The sequence below is a fragment of the Pleuronectes platessa genome, chromosome 24, assembly GCF_947347685.1.
Source record: "Pleuronectes platessa chromosome 24, fPlePla1.1, whole genome shotgun sequence".
Lineage (NCBI taxonomy): Eukaryota > Metazoa > Chordata > Actinopteri > Pleuronectiformes > Pleuronectidae > Pleuronectes > Pleuronectes platessa.
The window spans coordinates 2,278,256-2,297,766 of record NC_070649.1 but is presented as its reverse complement, the minus strand read 5'-3'; the positions used below and the strand labels follow the sequence as shown (position 1 = coordinate 2,297,766).

The 19,511-nt window shown below is 46.0% G+C and overlaps 1 protein-coding gene across 1 annotated transcript; it reads right to left on the bottom strand.

The window, feature by feature from the left end:
* Window positions 1–631: 631 nt before the first annotated feature.
* On the bottom strand, window positions 632–18,561 carry nalf1a (NALCN channel auxiliary factor 1a). Its single transcript, XM_053417452.1, has 3 exons — window positions 17,866–18,561; window positions 5,269–5,440; window positions 632–3,471 (listed from the first exon to the last, which is right to left on the bottom strand). The coding sequence occupies exons 1-3, from the start codon at window positions 18,559–18,561 to the stop codon at window positions 3,173–3,175; spliced, it is 1,167 nt and encodes a 388-aa protein (XP_053273427.1). The 3' UTR covers window positions 632–3,172.
* Window positions 18,562–19,511: the final 950 nt, after the last annotated feature.

The window sequence follows — 19,511 nt, the reverse complement described above, 5'->3', positions numbered from 1 at the left end:
AGCGATCAGCAAGTACCGCCCTCTCCCATGTGGTGTTTTGGGATTTGCCGTGTGTTTGGCACTTCGGCGCCACCGTAGGGACCAGTTCGATCAAAGACATCAGAGACACCGAGCGTAAAGGAAATACAAACACCAGTAATGTTTAACATAATTTATATTTATTTTTCTTTTGAACAAAATGTTAATAAATGTATTTGTTTAACGTCCAAAAAAGATCATGACTTGTGGGACGCATTTTATAAATAATTTCATCCAAGTCTTTTGTAGAAAAAAAAGAAAGTAAATTAGCAAACTAAAGCATCTCTAGTATGACAATATGACGTATTTTTTTCTCTATATTTGAACCCTTTTCTCAATTCAAGCTTTTTTTTTGTATATTTTTCGTAAGACCTCTTTTTCTCTTCTTTTTAACATCCAACTTAGTCCTACTCATCAACGCACACCACTGCTTTAGACAACAGAAAAATGCGGCAAAAATATCCAAAGAAAACAGACAAAAACCGAGGAGGCGAAAAGAAAAACACTGAGATTCCAACTGTGGTGGTGGGGGGAGAGGGGGCGTGGCTGGGGGGGGGGGGTGGATCCCACATCCTCAGGACATATTTACAACAGAAAGGACGAGGGGGTGGGTGGTCTGTGGGGGAGTGAGCAGGTGAGTGTGAGGTTCGTCTGCATAGATCCACAGGACTCAGATCGTGAACAGCTAGAGGTGGAAGGGCTGGAGCAGAGTGTGGGTCTGTTACATCCGCTGCTGTCTGCATGGGGGGGGCTCTCACCAGTTTGTCGAGAAAAACAAACAAAACGACACAAACGGGATGAACTGAAAATCCAGAAAATCCGGTACTGATGCTGTTTGTGTGTGTGTTTGTGTTTGTGTTAGTGTGTGTGTGTGTGTGTGTGTGTGTGTGACGAGTAAATCAATGGTGTTTACTGGAAGTGAGGCGAGGTAAAGTCAAGCTGTTAATGGGGAAGGGAGGAGGCACTAATACCACATCAATAACCAGGTGAAGTTAAAACTCCAGTCTGTCTGTAACGGAGCACGAGAGGCGACCAGGACAAGAAGCCTCTTCATCGCTGAAGCCGCTTTCAGACGTGAACTCTGCACTGAACTCCAGAGATTCTCCAGAGTGTTAGAACGCAAAAGTCAGATTTGAAAAAGTCTGCAGATTAACCGAGGACACACAGCAGGAGATCCTCGTGTTGATGACGTTTCTATCGACGCAAAAACAAACATCTCAGGATGAAAAGGTGAAGAAGACGCAGAAGACGTGACGAAGATGTCAGGAGAGTTTTTGGTGATTAGACCCGATGCTGGTGTCGTAATTGATACGTTACAGAGAACGTCCGGACCAGATTCTGCGGACGCCCTCCGGAGGTCACGTCTGAAAACGGCTTAAGTTTGGGATAAATCCTGTTTCTCTCGCTTCCTCATCCTCTCTAACCTGTCCTCATGGTCAACGTGCCCTTTAGCAGCAGCAGCAGCGGCCATGCAGGATAAGAACACAACAGAACGGGATAGATCAGCCCTTTAAAACTCCTCCCACTGCTCGTGCGCTGACACAGCCCTTTGCCAGTGAGGGACATGGAGAGTCGACAGGTCTGTTGATTGACTGATTGGTTCTTGGTCACTTGCAGCGGAGCGGCCACAAAGCGAACGCTCACGTCGGCTGTTTCCTGCTCGATTCTGCTCCACGGCCACGATCTGCCTCACGGGCCTCATCTATCAAACCAGGCACAGGACGAGTTCTCAGTGTGAATATGGAGGATTTAACAAATCTCATCTGTTCACATGTGCACATGAAGGCACTTTGAATACAGACGCCACCAGAAGAACCGTGTGGGCACAGAAATCCCTTTGAACGTCCAAGTCGTCTTAATATGTGGAATAGAAGGAATAAACTCTGTGGTTTAAAGTCTTATTTAAACAATTAAGAGATAAATGTTCTTAGTGAATAAAATAAAAACCTGAATGAACTGTTACATGTTGGATCCTGTTTGTAGAAACTCGTGTGGCAGATAAATGAGGCCCCTGGTATTTTGACTTCATGCATGTCCTCAGAGTCACATGTATGACAACTGTAAATACCCGACCCCGCTGTCTGAGGTAAACCGCTTAACCACCGCTCCACCGCCTGACGTCACCACCCTGTAACCACGAGCTGAACCGTCACCCCCCAAACTCGCCCCACGGCCCGACGAGTCCGAGGAGACAGAGTGGACCAGTCTCAGAGCACTTAAGGTCCTACAACATGGAGGCATGTCACGTCATTGGTTGAAAAAAGGATCTCGTGGGACAAAACCCAATCTGGACATCAGAGTGAAGAGGAATCACAAAGATCTATTTGTTTTCAGAGACCCCACGTGAGGAGGGATGAGCTGGTCCTGGCAGAAGCTCCAGCAACATCACACACCAGGTAGTTCAGGAGGTGGAGAAGGAAGTGAAACCGTTGATATGTCAAAACATTCTGGCACCGAAAAGCAGTAAAAGTGTGAAGAGGGAGGATTAGAGCCCGACCGAAAACCAATGTGAGGCAGTCAAAGATTCCAAATACCGATATAACGGCAAAGGAAATGGAACTGAGGCTTGATATTTTACCAATTAACCATAAACTTTGTAATAAATAACTATAAATAAAAAGAAAACTCACACACGACCAAATATGTTGAAGTTGACTTAACAAAATAAACATATTCTGCTTTGTATATTCTGTAAAATAAAAGTTTCAATAGTTGCAGAAACATAAGCTGATGAATCGGTCAGGTTCTATAAAAGATCTGAGATGCCACCCACACACACACACACACACACACACACACTAAAAACAGAGGAAAGGAAGGAAGGGAAGGAAGCGAGGGAAGGAGAGGAGGGACAATATGCTAGAAAACATTTGGATGGAATAGAAACAATGAGCAGGTTTCAAGTGGCGAGAGGTCAGTTCTTTAGGGTGGTTCTCAAACGTCTTGGTTTGTCTATGTCCAGTCCCAGCACCCTTAGCTCCAGTTAAAACCCTCCCACTTCCTGTGGTTGATGGTTCATCTGCGGCAGATCGAAGAGGCATCTCCCACCGCGTCTCGCCAGACGTGTCCCCGGCAGCCATGACACTGTAAAAGCCGTGAAATCCTCGAGCGACATCACTCTTTACGAGCTCCGACCTTGATTCGACCCCAAGGTTCACTCCTCGTTAGAAGCACTCTCCTCCGGTGAGAAAAAGGCAGCCATGCCCACCAATGTGGAATTATGGGAGGCTGAAATGACGATAACAGTGTGTAGGAGGACGAGGGCCAGCAGGCAGATCTTCAGTCGCCCGCTGCACAGTCTCGGGGAGGAGGCGGAGGTGACCGAGGCCCCCTCGGGCTGACAGGAAGACGCTGTCCTTTTTAAAGTCCCGCCAGAAGGGCTGTCCATTTTGGAGTCCCATCGGACGTCACAACACTCTGCGTCGCTGTCTGATGGATGATCTCCCAAGAGTCCTGAGGGACAGAAGACACAGGTTGATGAGGATACAGGATTTAAGACAAGGGTCAAGGTCACGAGGTTCTCTGACGGCTGATAGCAACAAAATGAATCTATGTAGGAGCCATAAATCTATAATTAAATCTATTTTATTTCACTTCTTTTCTGTTTCTGTTCAGATTCTAGATCAGACTAAACTCTGAAAAACTGCTTCTCTTAATACCAACAATCTAATTTGCAGTTTAACTCCGGCAGACTGACCCATCTGGACGCATTGAGAGAGAAACCCAGCAGACCTCGGCTCTGCAGGACCAGACACAGTGACCCACCACTGAACTCAAATTAAAGTCCACGACCACACGGGGGGGGGACACATCACTGCAGCTGGTGATGACTCGAGAAGCCTCGACTGGACGTCTTGACACAGTGAACTGGGAGCAGCGGGCGGGTGACAGCAGATCTAGGTCACGCTGATCCGACACGGATTAGGTTCTTCACCCAAAACACACATCAGGGTTTTTAAGAATAAGAAGCAAAACTCGTTTTTAAGAACATCAGAGGTCGATCGAGGTGAAGAGGAAACTCTTCTCACCACCGTGTGGTCACGTTCACACAACACGTCTCCGTGACTCTGGTTTCCATTCATCTGACGTTTATTTCATTCATCAGCCAAAGAAAAGGATTTAAATGCAAACAGGAAATATCAAATCTTGAATGAAAAGGATCAGAAAGAAGAAGAATCGTATAGAATCTGTTCTCTTCTCTTTCACAAGACGTAAATTAACAAAGCAAATAATTCAATAACATTTTGAATTCCCTCACATCCTTCTTCTAGTCCCTGAGATACAATTTAGTTTTAAAGAAGCTCACAAAATGATTTCTCTGCCACAACAAAAGTGAATCAACATATTTCTTTGTATTTCCTATTGGTCTTTAATATAATGTTCATTTTGGATCCTTTAGTTTCTTTGTTGAGATTCTTCCATCAACTGCTTCCTGTCACTGTGAAGCAACGTTCCATCGATTTGGTTCTGAATCTTTTCAACATCTCCGTTTCTTTTAAGTTAAAATAACTTTTCTGGATGATGGTGGGCAAAGTTTTCTTCAGAGCTTTATACATCATTTGCAGAATATTGTAATCTTCTAGTTCCTGAAATAAGAAAGGATTCTTAATGTATTTTTCTTTCTTCTCTTTCACTAAAAAGTGTTATATGCGAGTACAGTAAAGTTCAGTTACCCAGCATGCCCCTGGTCTTGTAACATTAACTATGTGTGGTGTGAGAGAGGATCATCTCACAGGTGGAGCCGGGCCGAGGGAGCATCAAGGTCTTTGCTTTGTCGGACGGGGGAAACGACTGAAGCAGAAAACCAGGTCGTTCCAAAGAGTCGACACACTTTCTGTTGCCTCAGAATAAATCAGGGGTGAGAAGTAAACACAACTTCCACCCCCCCCGCCTGAGAGACGCTTCAAATTGACGCTGCCTCGTCGCCTCTTCCTGGGAAGTCGGCACGCAGCCAGTGTCCGGCCCTCTGAGGAGGAGTCCTCATGATTACTACTGAATGAACCGCAGTAAATATAGAGAGGCAGGCCAAGTTCAATTCATCAATGCATTGTTAAACTGTCCTGTGGGCCCTGCAGAGCTCACACACACCACTAGATGTCATCAGAAAGCCTTTCCAGACCCCTCCAGGAAGAGCCAGACAGAGAGGAAGCACACTGAGCACGAGTTCACACGGAGCCTCCCTTTATAAAACGCCATTCACCAGCAGTAATTACATTGAGAGGGATTCCTCTGAGGTGTGTGAGTATTAACCTGTGCAGATGAAGCTGGGGCTGCCGCCGTGGATCAGGTCGTCGTTATCCGGCAGAATGAACGGACAGCTCTGCTGGACCTCCAGGCAGTACTGCCGGCACGGCACCTTCTTCTTACACGACTGCTGGGTGGTGGGGAAGTACTGAGCACAGAGCCAGGGCTTATAGGCCGTCTGGGGGGGGGGAGAGGAGAGTTAGAGAGTACACCACGACAAATACAATGAGAACATGGATGGATGGATGTAGAAGATGTAGAATAACTTTGAAAACACGTTAACATCAGACTCGGGCTGCAAAGAACAAATATTGTTATTGTTGAGTAACCTTCTAATAATTTTCTGTGACCCAGACATGATCATATCTCTTGTTTTCATAATTAATTCAACTCTAAATGTGATTTCATCCTTCATTTACTGTACTGCTCCTCCTTCTGTACCATTAACAACCACTAACCGGCCACAAGATTAACCTCACAACATACACTCGTCCTTTCTGAGCTGGAACTTCTGTGAAAAATAGAAACCGAGCTGATAATATTAGCCATAAGCTCAAGTATCCTGGACGCCATCAGTCACGTGTTGAGTCTGATGTCAACAAGGCGAATGTTGAGGAGTTTTCATGGTTTCCACTCAAATAAGGAGGTGAAGACTTCATTGTGTGAGTGCTGGTTGTACAACCCACACAAGGTTATGTTATTGTCGCTGTCAGTCGATGTGTCTCCAGGAACCAGCGCAGCGTGACATCTATTGTCTTGTATTAAGTGATGCTGTGTGTGGAGGGAGTGATGAGTCACACTCAGGTAACAGTCATTTACAAATCCATAACTATCTGTTAGCAGCAACTAATGACCAGGTCGCAGAATAATAAATGTCCTTTACACGTGAAGACGTCAACTTGGAAAGACGACTATAGATTCAAGAGCTTTTGGTGTATTTTTAAATGTTTTGAATTTTTTGAATTTTGAATTTATTTTCCTAGATTTTGTGTCTGAAAGCTGCTTCAGAAAAATGAAAAATTATATCTGGTGCTGCAGGAGTGAGGTTCACAGTCGTCTGTAGCCTGGTTCTCGTTTCTGCTCAAGGCTGCGTTGCTTGTGAAACAAGTTTATAAAATCTCTGACCTGTGCATTGTGGGTAACACAGGGACTAACGCATCTCCTGTGCTTTAAACTGTAGAATGAAGCGATAACAGTCTCCAGGGATGTCGTCACAAACACAAAAAAAACACAAAAGAGAACACACACAGTTAATTACGCTGTCGTTTTTAACCACAGGGGGACGGGATAGTTAACTGTCATTGTGGTCGATGAGACTTCGACATGTTTGGTTAAATTACACACAGAACCCCCCCCCCCACCACCACCACCATCTCTTAAAACGCAGAGAAATCCCCCAGGCGACTGATTTGTTTCCTCTTTAGACCGAGAAAGACAAAGATAACAATCAGGGGAAATTATGATCATTATAAAAATAATCTGATTACAGTGATGGTGATGAGAATCATAATGATGAAAACAACATGGAGCAGAGTGATCCTGTATGGGTGTGGTGTATGACTGCACTGTACGGATTTCCAGGAAATACACTGATCCTTCAGAACAATAAAACAAAGGATCCATCTCTGTTGGAGTTCTTGTTTTCCGTGGATGATCTGTCGTAACAAACATGTTCTTTCAAATCGAGACGACACATCTTTGTACGTTCGAGGGTAATTTGGACAAATCGCACACCGAGCTGAGGAGTAAAGCGTCTCCAGGCCAAGATGAAAATCACCGATCAACTGATTACGTCTGTTTCAGTTTGTTTTTTTTTGTGCGTCCTGTTGTGTTGAATCTCTGACGGCTTCCTTTCTGTGCACGTTTTACTTTAATCTGCCTTTAATTCGCGGTGATTTAGCATAAATTCTGGAGGTAATCCGCCCAGGGGCTGCCACGGCGATCCACACAGAACCACAACACTCCCATCGCAGTCAGACGGGAAATCTGGGTCCTCCTGAAGATGTGTGCTGGCAGTTGCCAAGGTAACAGCTTTCTCTGGTTTCCATTAAAGCTCAATGGGAACTGCCCGGCTCCGTGTCGGTCCTCTGTCTGTGTGCACGCCTCCCAGCACGCGTGTGTGAAAGGGGAAGCGTATGAGAACAAATTGAGTTAGTCAGGAAGCAGGCCTGCGGTCGGATCAGTCTAATGTGTGATCAGTGTGAATGGGAACCTGGCACTGAGAGAGCCTCATGCAGCTCAGTCTGAAGCCCGGGGACACAGACAGGAACGACTCTGAGCTGGTGATGGTTCCCAGTACAGCTTCACGCCCGCAGCTCATCGCAGCCCCGGCTCGGCCATTTGGGTTTCAGTTCTTTTCAGGCGTCACGTCCGTCAACACTTTTTATTTTTCAAGGGTCAAATCGAGGAGAAACTCGGTCCTGATGTTGTGGAAATTGACACTGATGCAAAGGACGTGTTCTGCCAGTCACATGCACATTCATACAGCGCGTCTATGTTCCCAACGTTCCCCATAAGCTGCAGAAATCATCACCACTGAACCAGACAATGAGCGATGCCTCTGCCCCTGTTGCCATCAAGGCTACGACAAACCTTATTGAAGCAAAGGAATCAGTCTCAGTGAACTTGTATCTTTATAGAAACAAACAACTATTGATAACTACATGAAATGAAGCGATGCTAAGATTTGCGCAGCTTCAGACGGATCCACAGCTCGGCACAGATGGACCCCCCCCCCCCCCCCCCCCGTGACTTCTGTGTGGATCACTTTGGTCGCTGCCTTAGACTGACGGCTCAGTGTGAAGGACCAGGGCACAGGGCTTCCCCTCACCATTCACATGTCATGTGACACAGAGAGGACTGTGGGATAATCTCTCCGCTGCCAGACACAGAGGTGTTCACAGAATATGAATCCACAACCAGGAGGAAATGTCAAACATCTAATAACTACAATGAAATGAGACAAATTCTCCTTTTACTTTGAGAGTTTTAGAATCAGGCCGATACCTTGGATGGTTCAAATATGACGGCTGCTAATCAAGATCTCTATTCACAAAATGAAATTCAGCTAAAAGTACAGTGTGAAGTATTTATTACTCGTTAAGTCAACTGTGTTTGATTAATTAGCAAAACAACTGTGATAAAATCACCCTACTTCACAAAGGAAGTGCCAAGTTAACAGTAAGCCGACTTATCAAGGGGTTAAGCCCCCGGGTGGGTAACAACTTTAACTCAACACAGCCTGAAGTATCAACACACACTCACACACTCTAACACACACTCACACACGGAGTGGCTATAAAGTGAAATGACAAAGACGGCTATAAAAAGCGTATGAGTCAAGCTGCCGCGAGATCCCAGTTAGAAGCTGAATGACACAGATCATTACCACTCACACAAATCATGGTGTCAGTACAACAGGAAGCAGCGCTCACACTATCTCAGCTATTTTCAGACTTGTCTCTTCCTTTGCATTACAGCCCGGGGGGGGGGGGGGGTAGCCCTGTAATGTACTGAGTGTGCAAAAAACATTAGACCCATGATACTGACGACTCTCAGGTTCAGTATTTGGGAAAGACGGGGTGGTCCAAATAATGAAGCAGCTCCACAACATTTTTTACTTTGATGAACTCACAACTCAAATCTCTGCCACGGGTCACTGACGCAACCCTGGGATAATCTGGCAGGAGATTGGGGGGGGGGGGGGGGTATTACTGCATTGATGTCCGCACTTATTACATGCCATTCCCCGGTGGTGCATTCAGGCGCCCTGCGTGTGCGTCTGGAAAATGACACTCGGAGGCAGAGTGGTCTCATCAAATTAGATGGTTTGCAATTTCAGTGCAACTCTCGGTTCATCGTCCACCAACTGGAAAACTGCAGGTTCAAAACGGACTGCAGTGGACCACTGTTTAAAAAGTCATATATTGATAAATTCATATTGAAGTACATGTACATTAGTGAATTGTAGATTTTTCCAGGTATCTGTACTACTCTAGTTTGAATCAATTCAATGAAGAATGTGTACCTGTGCCACCTCTGCTCACCACTTGTACATATTAAACTATAAAGAGTGAAAACGTGTGGATTCAAAGAATAAAACTTAATCCAAATAGTCAGATGTTAAACTCGCTCTTCTGGCTGCAGCTTTATATTCATAATACATAAATAGCACTGACGTTAAATTAAGGGTTTTCTTTTTAAATAACTCTTCATCGACAATAATGTTTAATAGAATAGAAAGCACTTATATTACAAGCTGATGTTAAACATGCTATTGTCTGTAGACGACTTCATAATTTGTGCAAAGTGTTCACATTATATAAAAACACAAAGAGCCGTGTCCCTTTCTGTGACACACCTGAAGAAGAAGGAAAACAGTAAACAGGGGCCTTGATTAGGGATCCATCAATCGTATTGACAGGCTCCCAGAGGCTTCCAGAAACCATCAGCCCTTTAACTGGAAATGCAGCAAGGAGCAGATGGCATTATGGGATGTGGGAGCGCGCGGCCGGACTGACACGATCCAGGAGGTTTTTTATGACCCGTCTCCTGCGTCAGCCCCTGATACATGCGTGGACATGGAGGACTGGTTCAACCTATCAGCACATAAAGATGTAGGCTGCATCCTTTCCCCGAATCGATGTGTTGCAGATTAGTTCTGAGAAAACATGATCATGAATGTGTATGGCAGGATTTGTTTCCAGGCTGCTTCTACGCACAGATTTACTAAACAGGAAGATGTCACAGCTGCCGAGGGAAACCAACCCGATGTGTGGATCCGTTTCACGCTGAGTCGATTAGAGTCACAGGATCTCTGTTGACTTGTTGATCTGCAGCCTCTCCTCTCGTCTGAGCTCCGAGAGGCCGATGAACAGGTCAGAGAAACTTTCAACACGAGGCCGTCACCTCCAGCCACAGCGGCCGCTCTTCAATAAGAGTTCCATAGAGCTGCAGAGGCTCTTTTTAAAAAACTGATTGAAAACTAACATCTTACCATCATTGTGTTTTATTTATATTTTCTACTCGACTTGCATTATTTAGTCCCTCAACTCGTTTTGCTCATTTTAATCTCTTTTATTTCCTCTTTTAATTTGGTCTCTGTTTTGTTTGTAATCCTTGAATTTACCTTTGTGTATGGAACAAGCTTTATAAATAAAACTGCCTGATTATGTATCTTACTGTCTCATGCAGCGCTGAACTAAATGAAGGTAGCTGCCACAGAAAACTGGAACATTTACTCTGCACCGACCTGTGGACGAATGACGACAACCGTTTTGACTAAATGCTTAAAAAATCATTATCGGCCGAGTGTTGGCAGGATTGACAGTGAGGGACGGAGGAGGAGGGATCGGCCTGAGGGGGCAGAGCGATCGGTGTAAAGATTTATTAGTGAACAAGGGAGTGAAAGGGTCAAAGGTCACGGTGTGAATGTCCGTGTGCTACAAACAGGTGAGGAACAATATCAGAGAGCATTCTCCTCAGTCACTGCATAAAACGCTGGAAACAGGAAGGCAGAAAATCATATTTCTTTATGACACAATACAAAATGTGACCAGAACGAGTCTACGTTCATGTCAGCAGCTCTTTAGGCTGAGACACAGGCTGAGACACAGGCTACTATGTTCTTGTTGGAAACGCGTTGCTGGTCTGGAATCTGAGATAAAGGGGGGGGGGGGGGGGGGGGGGGGACACATGCATTCAAAGCTACGTTCAACAACGTGGTCTAGATCCATGTGTGCCAGCAGCCAATCACAGAGCCAGGGAAGGACAGTAACACTTGTGGTCATGGAAACCGGGAACCATGAACCGCCTGATTGGAATTCTTTAATTAAACCAATTCTTCCTCCGAAGCATCTTTCCAAAGCCAAGACAAGTATCTGCTGACTCAATCTATAGAGTTTCATGACCTTTACATTTTCCAGAGTGACCCACAGCAAACTCTGAATCATCCCCGAGCTTTGACAACCTCATATTCTCTCTTTTCTTTTTCCACTCATCCACTGCTCGTGATTCCCTGCGTCTCCGTCGGCTCACATCGGGTAGAACGGGTTTGAAGATGATGTTAATCAGCATCTGGAACTTCTGAATGAAAAGCTGTTCATCAATTATGATGATACACATCCAAGTATCCAAGAGGGATGATTTTTAATAAACTAAAAACATCGCATAATCCTGCAAATCCTCAGTTGGAAGCGCAGCCGACTCCCACTGTCTTACTTATTGCACAGGACAGCAGCATCCATCACCAAACCATCAGTTTAATGGAAGAAAGTGTTGATGAAGCATGTTTGTTATCGGAGGAAACACACGGGCTCGCTCTTATACATAAAACAACTCATGCCCAGTGACAATTCATTTAACATGGGCCTCAATCATCCTAATGGGCCGAGCAGAGCTTAACAGAGACTCAAACACAACCTCTTACCCAGACCACTGGGCTCATGCAGGCCGGGTTTAAAGAAGGCTTTTAAAAAGGGGCACCAGAGGCACCTTACAGGGGAATAGGAGGAAGGGGGGGATAATCCCATTAGCGCCAAGTGGAGGGGAATTTAGAAGCAAGCACCTGAAAACAGCACGAGGGATATTTGGGCGTCATCACTCTGATATCGGACATCAGCTGCTGTGGCTGCCAAGAGAAACCAAACCTCCAGCCGGCTCCGAACAGACACCGTCCACATCAGCCTAACGCACAGTGACAGGGGTTTACATTCACCCTGTAGACAATAATCCATTCAAACACCTATGCAGACAATAGGACCGTTAGACTAATTGATGTCATGCCCATAAATGAACGGCGATATTAGTTTGACCCTTTCACGCCGGAGGAGAAGAAAAAACATCCTGCGTTCCAACATCTTCATTTTCTGACATTTATGAGGCCGACGTGATGAATGTTTTCATAATTAAATTTCACTCGTTCCATCATTGCCTTAAAAAGGAGAACACATCGGCAGCTAAATGGAATTCATCTCCGGGGAGGATTTTTTAAAGAAGTCATTATAACACATCTGTGCAGGTCCTCCGGGGACTTTAGTGGCTGCATGTGTTCAAACAAAGAGTCGGTTTGAATCTAAAGCCCGGAAAATAAGTTACGTAGCATTAAATACGTTAAAAAATGTCTTATTCTTCTATATAAATGAATATGAGCTCCTGCTGTCCCTCCATCCACTTCCTGCCTGTGAAGCTGTTGGCGATGCTGCATCATGGACAGGTCGCCAGACGAACATTCACACCTACTGACAATTTAGAGTCGGAGAAGCCAGAGCACCAAACCCGTGCAGACATGGGGAGACAAGCAAACACAAAGACCCCACACAAACCAGGATTCAAACCAGGAACCTTCATTTAAACAGGTAGACATGTATGTGCGAGGATACAGAGACAGATGAAGCGGACACCCTGATTGGACATGATGTGGTGCCAACATATGTGGACGGTGCAACACTGATGGGATATATTATATCTTGTCATGTATTTGTGTGCGTTGCGGTTTCATGGTTGAAGGTTGTTACGATGTTTCATCTTTGCACCTAAATTAAAAACCATGCGTCCTAAATGGAATCGCTCCCGTCAGCTGAGATGCTGCTGCTCCGATTCACTTCACCGCTGATTGACAACCCAGCGATATGTCAGAGAAATTACTCCGCATGTCATCTATAATGGAAACGCCACCGAGGTTAAATTAGGCCTATTAATTGGGCAACCCACGTTAACCCCTTCTGCCTGGCGCGGTTTCCCTCCCTCCTGCCGCCTCCTGCACTTATCTCCTCTGCTCTCCGTGCAGCGCTTCACTGTTAAAGCAACATGGAAGCGCCTCCGTGCTCTTTCCTTCCCTCTCTCCCCGCCTCCTGCCTCATCAGCATGCCGCTCAGGGACCTGCCCATTCATAAAAGAGCTGTCGTGGGGTGGGCCGGGCAAAACCCTCTCCAAGGTCAGCGTTCACAACTGCTGCTGCAGGAAGACACAATGGCGGAAAGCACATGTGAGCGGTTTGCCGTGTGCAACCTGCAATGCACTGCAACAACCTTGGTTCACTCGTGCACGGCTGCAGTGGCGTCTTTGTGCGAGACGCTTGTGCCCCATGATGCCTAGATGTATACACACAAAACACAGCCACACAAAGAACACAACTATTAACTTAACATGAGAAAATTATGGATTTACATGAAAATGTTGTCCCTTCACTGACGAGAGGAAATCCTCACATTGTCCCCTGATGTGATTCCTATGATACCGACTGAATATTCAATGATACACGTTCAAATCAGAGATCAAATCAAGCAGTACGGCAAAATCTACATAAATAGATTTATATTACGTCACAGATTATCTTGTGCTATCATTTTCATATATTAGCCCACTAAAAAAAACATGATATTAGTGTTTCACATGCAGCTACTGACATCTAGTAAAGAACAGCTTGTGCATGATAACAGACAGTATGGAGGAGATACAGCTGCAGACTCGCTCTTCACTTAACTGAAGTACAAGACTCCTTGTGAAACTGTTACTCACATAAATTCATTAGATGATCAACAGAAAGAAAAAGACCATACGTCCACCTTCTCCAATAGAAATGATTTATAGATTTTTCTTGTTTGTAGCATTTTTAACTGAGGATCTGTGAGTTCAGGTCTGTGGATGAGACTAAATATTAGATTTAGAGATGTAGCATATTATGAGTCGGTCTCAGCTGTCAATCATGATGTTAAGCCCTGTTTTAATAGCATCAAGCAACCAATTAAAACCAACATGATTTGATTTTATACTCTGACTTTTTGGTTTGGTCCCGGTGGATTTAAAAGTGTTTCAACTTGTAACAAGTTTAGATGAGATTTAGTTAAAAAATGACAAACACAGGAATATAACTAAGATGAAGAGTAACCCTGGATTCTCTCTGAATCCTATACCCCCCCCCCCCCCTGTAAACACACCCACACACAACCAAACAGATTCAAACAGTAACTTGATACTTTCTCAGGCTATTTGCCCTCTTTTGGTCGGAGGAGCTGCCCGCTATCACATGAAGGACGAGCGAGCGCAGCGGGGCTCAGTGCAGATCAATAAGGATCAACCTCTTAGTAATGCGAGCACCCGTCCCTCCAGCTGCGCTCAACGCAAATGTGTGCGGCCGACAAGGATCTAAGGAGGAAGGACGCCGTGGACACTGTCCTCCTTTCCACTTGTACACAACCTCGGCTAAGATAAGACATTGAGTTTGACCTGTAGGACGGGGAGACGGATGAGTGCACACATCATGGTAGTGATGTGGTGGTGAAAGCAGGAGAGAGAGCAGCAGGACGTGAAGTAGAAGCTGGAGCAGATGAGCGAAGACAAGAGACTCAGTGATAACTTGGTCTGAGATGAGACTGAGAGCGACCAGCAGGTTCCCACTAGAGCAGTTAAAGGATTTAAGTGAGAGAACGAAAATCTGAAGTTTCTTAAACTTTTTTCACAAATTGAGTAATTAACACAGCGGTTTACCGATGTTAAAATGCAGTAGAAAAAAGCCTGGGATCTTTATCATATCTGTATTTGTGTTAATGTCAAATTTAAACTTTAATTTTACAGAATAAACCAGGCAGGAAACATGTGCCGTATCAGTCGGGCTTTACTCTTGCATCACAGGTACGGAACCCTCCATGAAACAACGTGATTTCAGTGCTGAGATCACAGGCCTTTGTTGGAAGCAGTCGTTTCATGCCAATGAGCCTTTGAGAGGCCAAGTTTTTTGGCTTCATTATTTCCTGTGCAACTACAAGAGCGTCTGAGATTTTAGCTGAACACTAAATGCTGGAGAACGCTGGAGCTTTTCAAGCAAGCGAGCGCGTCGGGCCTGGACCTGCTGTCAGGATGAATGGAGGGTTTTCACCATCGGAGGATCCCATTGAGAGGAGCGAGCACCAGCTATGTCCACAGTGTGAAGCTTCACCTGGGGCTACGGGAATCAAAGCACCACCTGTGGACCAAAGAACCCACTCGTGCAACAACAAACACCGCTCTCCATGTCAAATATCCTCAGTTGAAATATCCGCTGGCAGACGCCGACTCTAACGGCCTCCCCTGCTGCCACGCATGTCCAAACGAGACGTGTGAGGCACGGATCTATTTGTTTAATGCGTCCACACTTGCCAGCTCAGTGTACACTGTAATCTTGCCATATTTACAGAGATTACGCATAAATCTGTCTGAGCGGACACACAACTTGCAGCTCTAGGCTTCTCCGCGGCAGGTAGCCATTAACTCAACAAGAGCTTGACATTATCGCTTGAGTCACGCTGCTCTCTGCTGCAGACCACATAGACGGGACTCGGGAAACCTATAATCAAGTAGGGGCAGGAACAAGGCCGCTGTTAGAGAAATTAGCAGCTTGGTGAAATGACTGTTTTCCCTGGAAATGCCAAACGACAAGGGCCGAGACCGACAATGGACAAAACATGAATCATGAGCTGGGCTTGAGTTCAGCCGAGGGAAAGAAAGAATGTCACACACGCAGTCTTGAGGGGTCTCGTCGATGGAGGAGCTTCTGAGAGGAGCTTCTGATCGGCGCGGGCCTCTGCATATTCCAAAGCTGCAATCAATCTTGACTGTGATATAGCTCAGGTCAGGCTTAACCGATTCATTAGTGCAAATACTGCTGATGGGATATTAAGCCTCAAGAGAACTAAAGCTGCATCTAATGATTATTGTCGTTATTGATAAATGAAGAAGAACTTGTGGATATTGCGTTTGCAGCATGGTCAGACTTTGACAGGCAGGTAATTGATGAACATGTTTATGATTGATCCGTTAATCAGATAATCACTTAGATGCTCAGATGTCAAACATCTTCAGCCACAAAATGACGACAGCTTCTTTTGTGTTTAAACATAAGATCCCTTAAGGTGCAGCAGTCTCCAGCTGCTCGTCAGTGTTTGTATACAACCATACGAAGGCTGAAGAAAAATATCTGTTGTCTTAGAAGGATTAACACACAATGTTTGATGAATAAACACATAGACACACACACACATCTACAAGTTAATGCAGCTATGCTTGTTACAGGGATTCTGCATGTTTCAACAAGTGGAAATTAAGACTTTTTAAAACCGAACCAAATGAAATGTAAGATCTATATCAACAGATATGAAGGATTATTCCCAGAGTGAGCTACACTTCCCCATGATGGAAACGTTATCAGTTATGTGTTGGTCTTGTGTGTAGTTTTATTATAGGGTCTAAGTATCTGTACCACTGAGAAAGACAACAACACACAGACATTACAAACTATGTTTATGCTGTTTCTTTAAAGAAAAGACCCAGAAGTATTCAGGACCTAGTAGAATATAATTTAACATACTTTTTAAGAGCTAAAATTAAGATTATTGAAAGAAGACTTGTTGCAGAAACCCTGTGTTAAGGCTTTGCATTAACTTCCATTCATTGTGCGCAGCCTCAACCAAACTTAACTATAACCAATTCATACCAAGCCCTAACCCATGTGACCAGGATGTCAGACCTGACCTTTAGCCTTAGGACCTGGATTTAGTTCACATGTCCTGAGACGGTCAGTGTTTGTACTGGAAAGCTCCTACAGACAACAAACACACACACACACTAACCTAAACCTAACCTTAACCTAAGCAAAGGCTTAGCCAAATCTGAATACAAGTCTTCACCTTAAAGTTAACATTTAGGGTCCCACAACAACAGTAATAACCTTTAACTGAACGTAACCTGACCATAACAAAAGCTTAACCAGTAAGACCTGGACCACACACACACACACACACACACACACACACACACACACACACACACACACACACACACACACACACACACACACACACACACACACACACACACACACACACACACACACACACACACACACACACACACACACACACACACACACATGTATGAAGCAGTACTTCCATGTGCTTCTATTTAAACTCATATCATTATCAGTCTGATCGGAGTTCAGCACCGCGGACAGCTCCGGAGCTCTCCGCGGTGCTGAACAGCAGCGGGGCTCTCGGGCTCTCTTGCCCCGCGGACGGTGAAACGCGAGGCGGGTAAAGACGAGGAGCGAGCCCGGGCCTGGAGCTGAGCAAACACACACAAGCCTTCCGCGACATTAAGCAGAGGAAACCACCTCTTGACTTGAATGAAACGCTCTCGATGTGGAGTGGAGCGGCCATGATGAACACCTGGCGGACTGCGACAACACACACACACAGACACACACACAGGCCCCAGAGTTGTGTGCAGATGGCAGCACTCTCCTTCCGGCTCATTAAGACCTCACAGGCTGTAAAGGCTCATTCAGAACGTGTGCACATGTCTGTGGATGCCGCACATTGGGGCCTAAACGCGGCGAGGAGATGAATGAACATGAGGCCCGGAGTCTCCTTAAATCTGTCACCCGTCTCCATGGCGACAGAGGATGAGGAGGAGGAGGAGGAGGACCAAAACTGGCATCCACACCCGGGCCCAAATCAACAGATGGCCACCCCCACCCCTCCATCACCAGCACCGGGCAGCAGCGGCAGCAGCAGCAGCAGCAGGCGGTAGCAGCGGCAGCACCCCTCCCCTCTCCCCTCGACTGCAGCCTACCTTGCACTGCTCCATGCACGTCCTCACCGAATATGCCTCCGGCTCGTATTTCTGACTCAGGAGCTCAAAGTCCTCGTATTTCTCCTGGGCGTGCTGGTCGTAGCGCTGGTACGCCTGCACGCACAGGCTGCACCGGCTCGTGTCGCCGTCGCCGAGCACGTCGAGGCTGCAGTTCAGGTTGTCCGGACTCGTCGAGCCGTAGAACAGGTCCAGCAGCGAGTAGGAGTTACAAAAGGAAAGGTACAAATCGCTCATATTTACAGCCGCCCGCGTCCCCTCTTGGTCGGAAAGGCCCCTGCACAGATGGTCGGCGTCCGCGATAGCGAAGCAGTTCTTAGATAAACTATCCCGGTGGCAAGTTTCGAGGCGCCACAAATGTTTGGTGGAGTTTCCTATAAAAATAGCATCTGGGTTTTCTCTGAGGCTGGGGTGCGCTGAGTGGGTCTGGGGGGAGAGGCGCACGGAGGAGGAGGAGGAGAACTTGTCCCGGGTGCGGACCAGTTTGGCCTCGGCGCAGAACCACAGGTGATCAGAGAGCAGGATGGTGAGGAACAACAGGGATGCCAAGGACAGTCGCCATCGCTGCGCCCTCTCTGAGTCGGTGAATGGCTTTTGGTTGTCTCGGGGGGGCTCTAGCCAGATTTGGAAGCCGTCGTCATCTTCTTGCTGCCAACACGTCCCAGCACCCCTGGTCATATTTTGGGAACCGGCCACCGTGGGGGCTCCTCTGCCGCAACAGTCATTGACGTGGGGTCCGCTCCGCGTTCGCCTCCCCTCGGGTGTCGGGCGGTGGGTTGTCCCGGCTGGCCTTCGCGATCACCGGTAATTCCCATGAAAAGCAGCGGGGCTCGGATGGGGAATCAGGCGCTGGCGACCACGGGCCGCATCCTCCATGGCTGACCGGTGAAGCCGCTGTCCTCCTCTGCGCGTCGTTTTCACAAACACTCCCCGACGCCTTTACGTTTCCCCCGGCCTCTGTCGTGCGCTGCCCTCCTCCAACATGGCGAAGCGGTTCTCCTGTGGTGTCGGCGGGTGGGCCCGCAGCCTGTGACGGACCTCCTCTCGTCTTCAAGCCCTCACCGTCCTCATATCGACGCCGTTGTCAAGTTGCCACCATGTTCGCCCAGGAACCGTGTGTTCGCAGGAAGCTGTGTCAGGTCGGCGGCAAATAACCCGCTGCGCTTCCGGGGTACGCCTTCACAATAAAGTCCACGGGGAGCCTTTTGTTGCCTTGTGTCAAAACCAGGTTCTGTCTTTATGATCAGAAACTATGGGCCTGTTCTCATTATTCATATCTATTAGACCTATATATATGTAATTATAAATGCTGTACATTCACCATAGTACACTAAATAGCTGTACATTATATGAAGTGTAATTATATAAAGATGTAGGTAGCACAATATTATAAATATAATGTGAATAAAGGATATATAGAAGTAAGTATATAAATGGGTGACTTTTCACATTAAGAGGTAAACATGTGGAATACTAAATAAACATATACATAATATATGCCTATAAGACTGTTATATAGGCAGGTTTGATATATAGATGGAATATGAGTCTAAATTCACCATAATATACAAATTAATAACATAAAGTACAAATGTACATATATGAATAGGTATAAATTTCCAATTGTA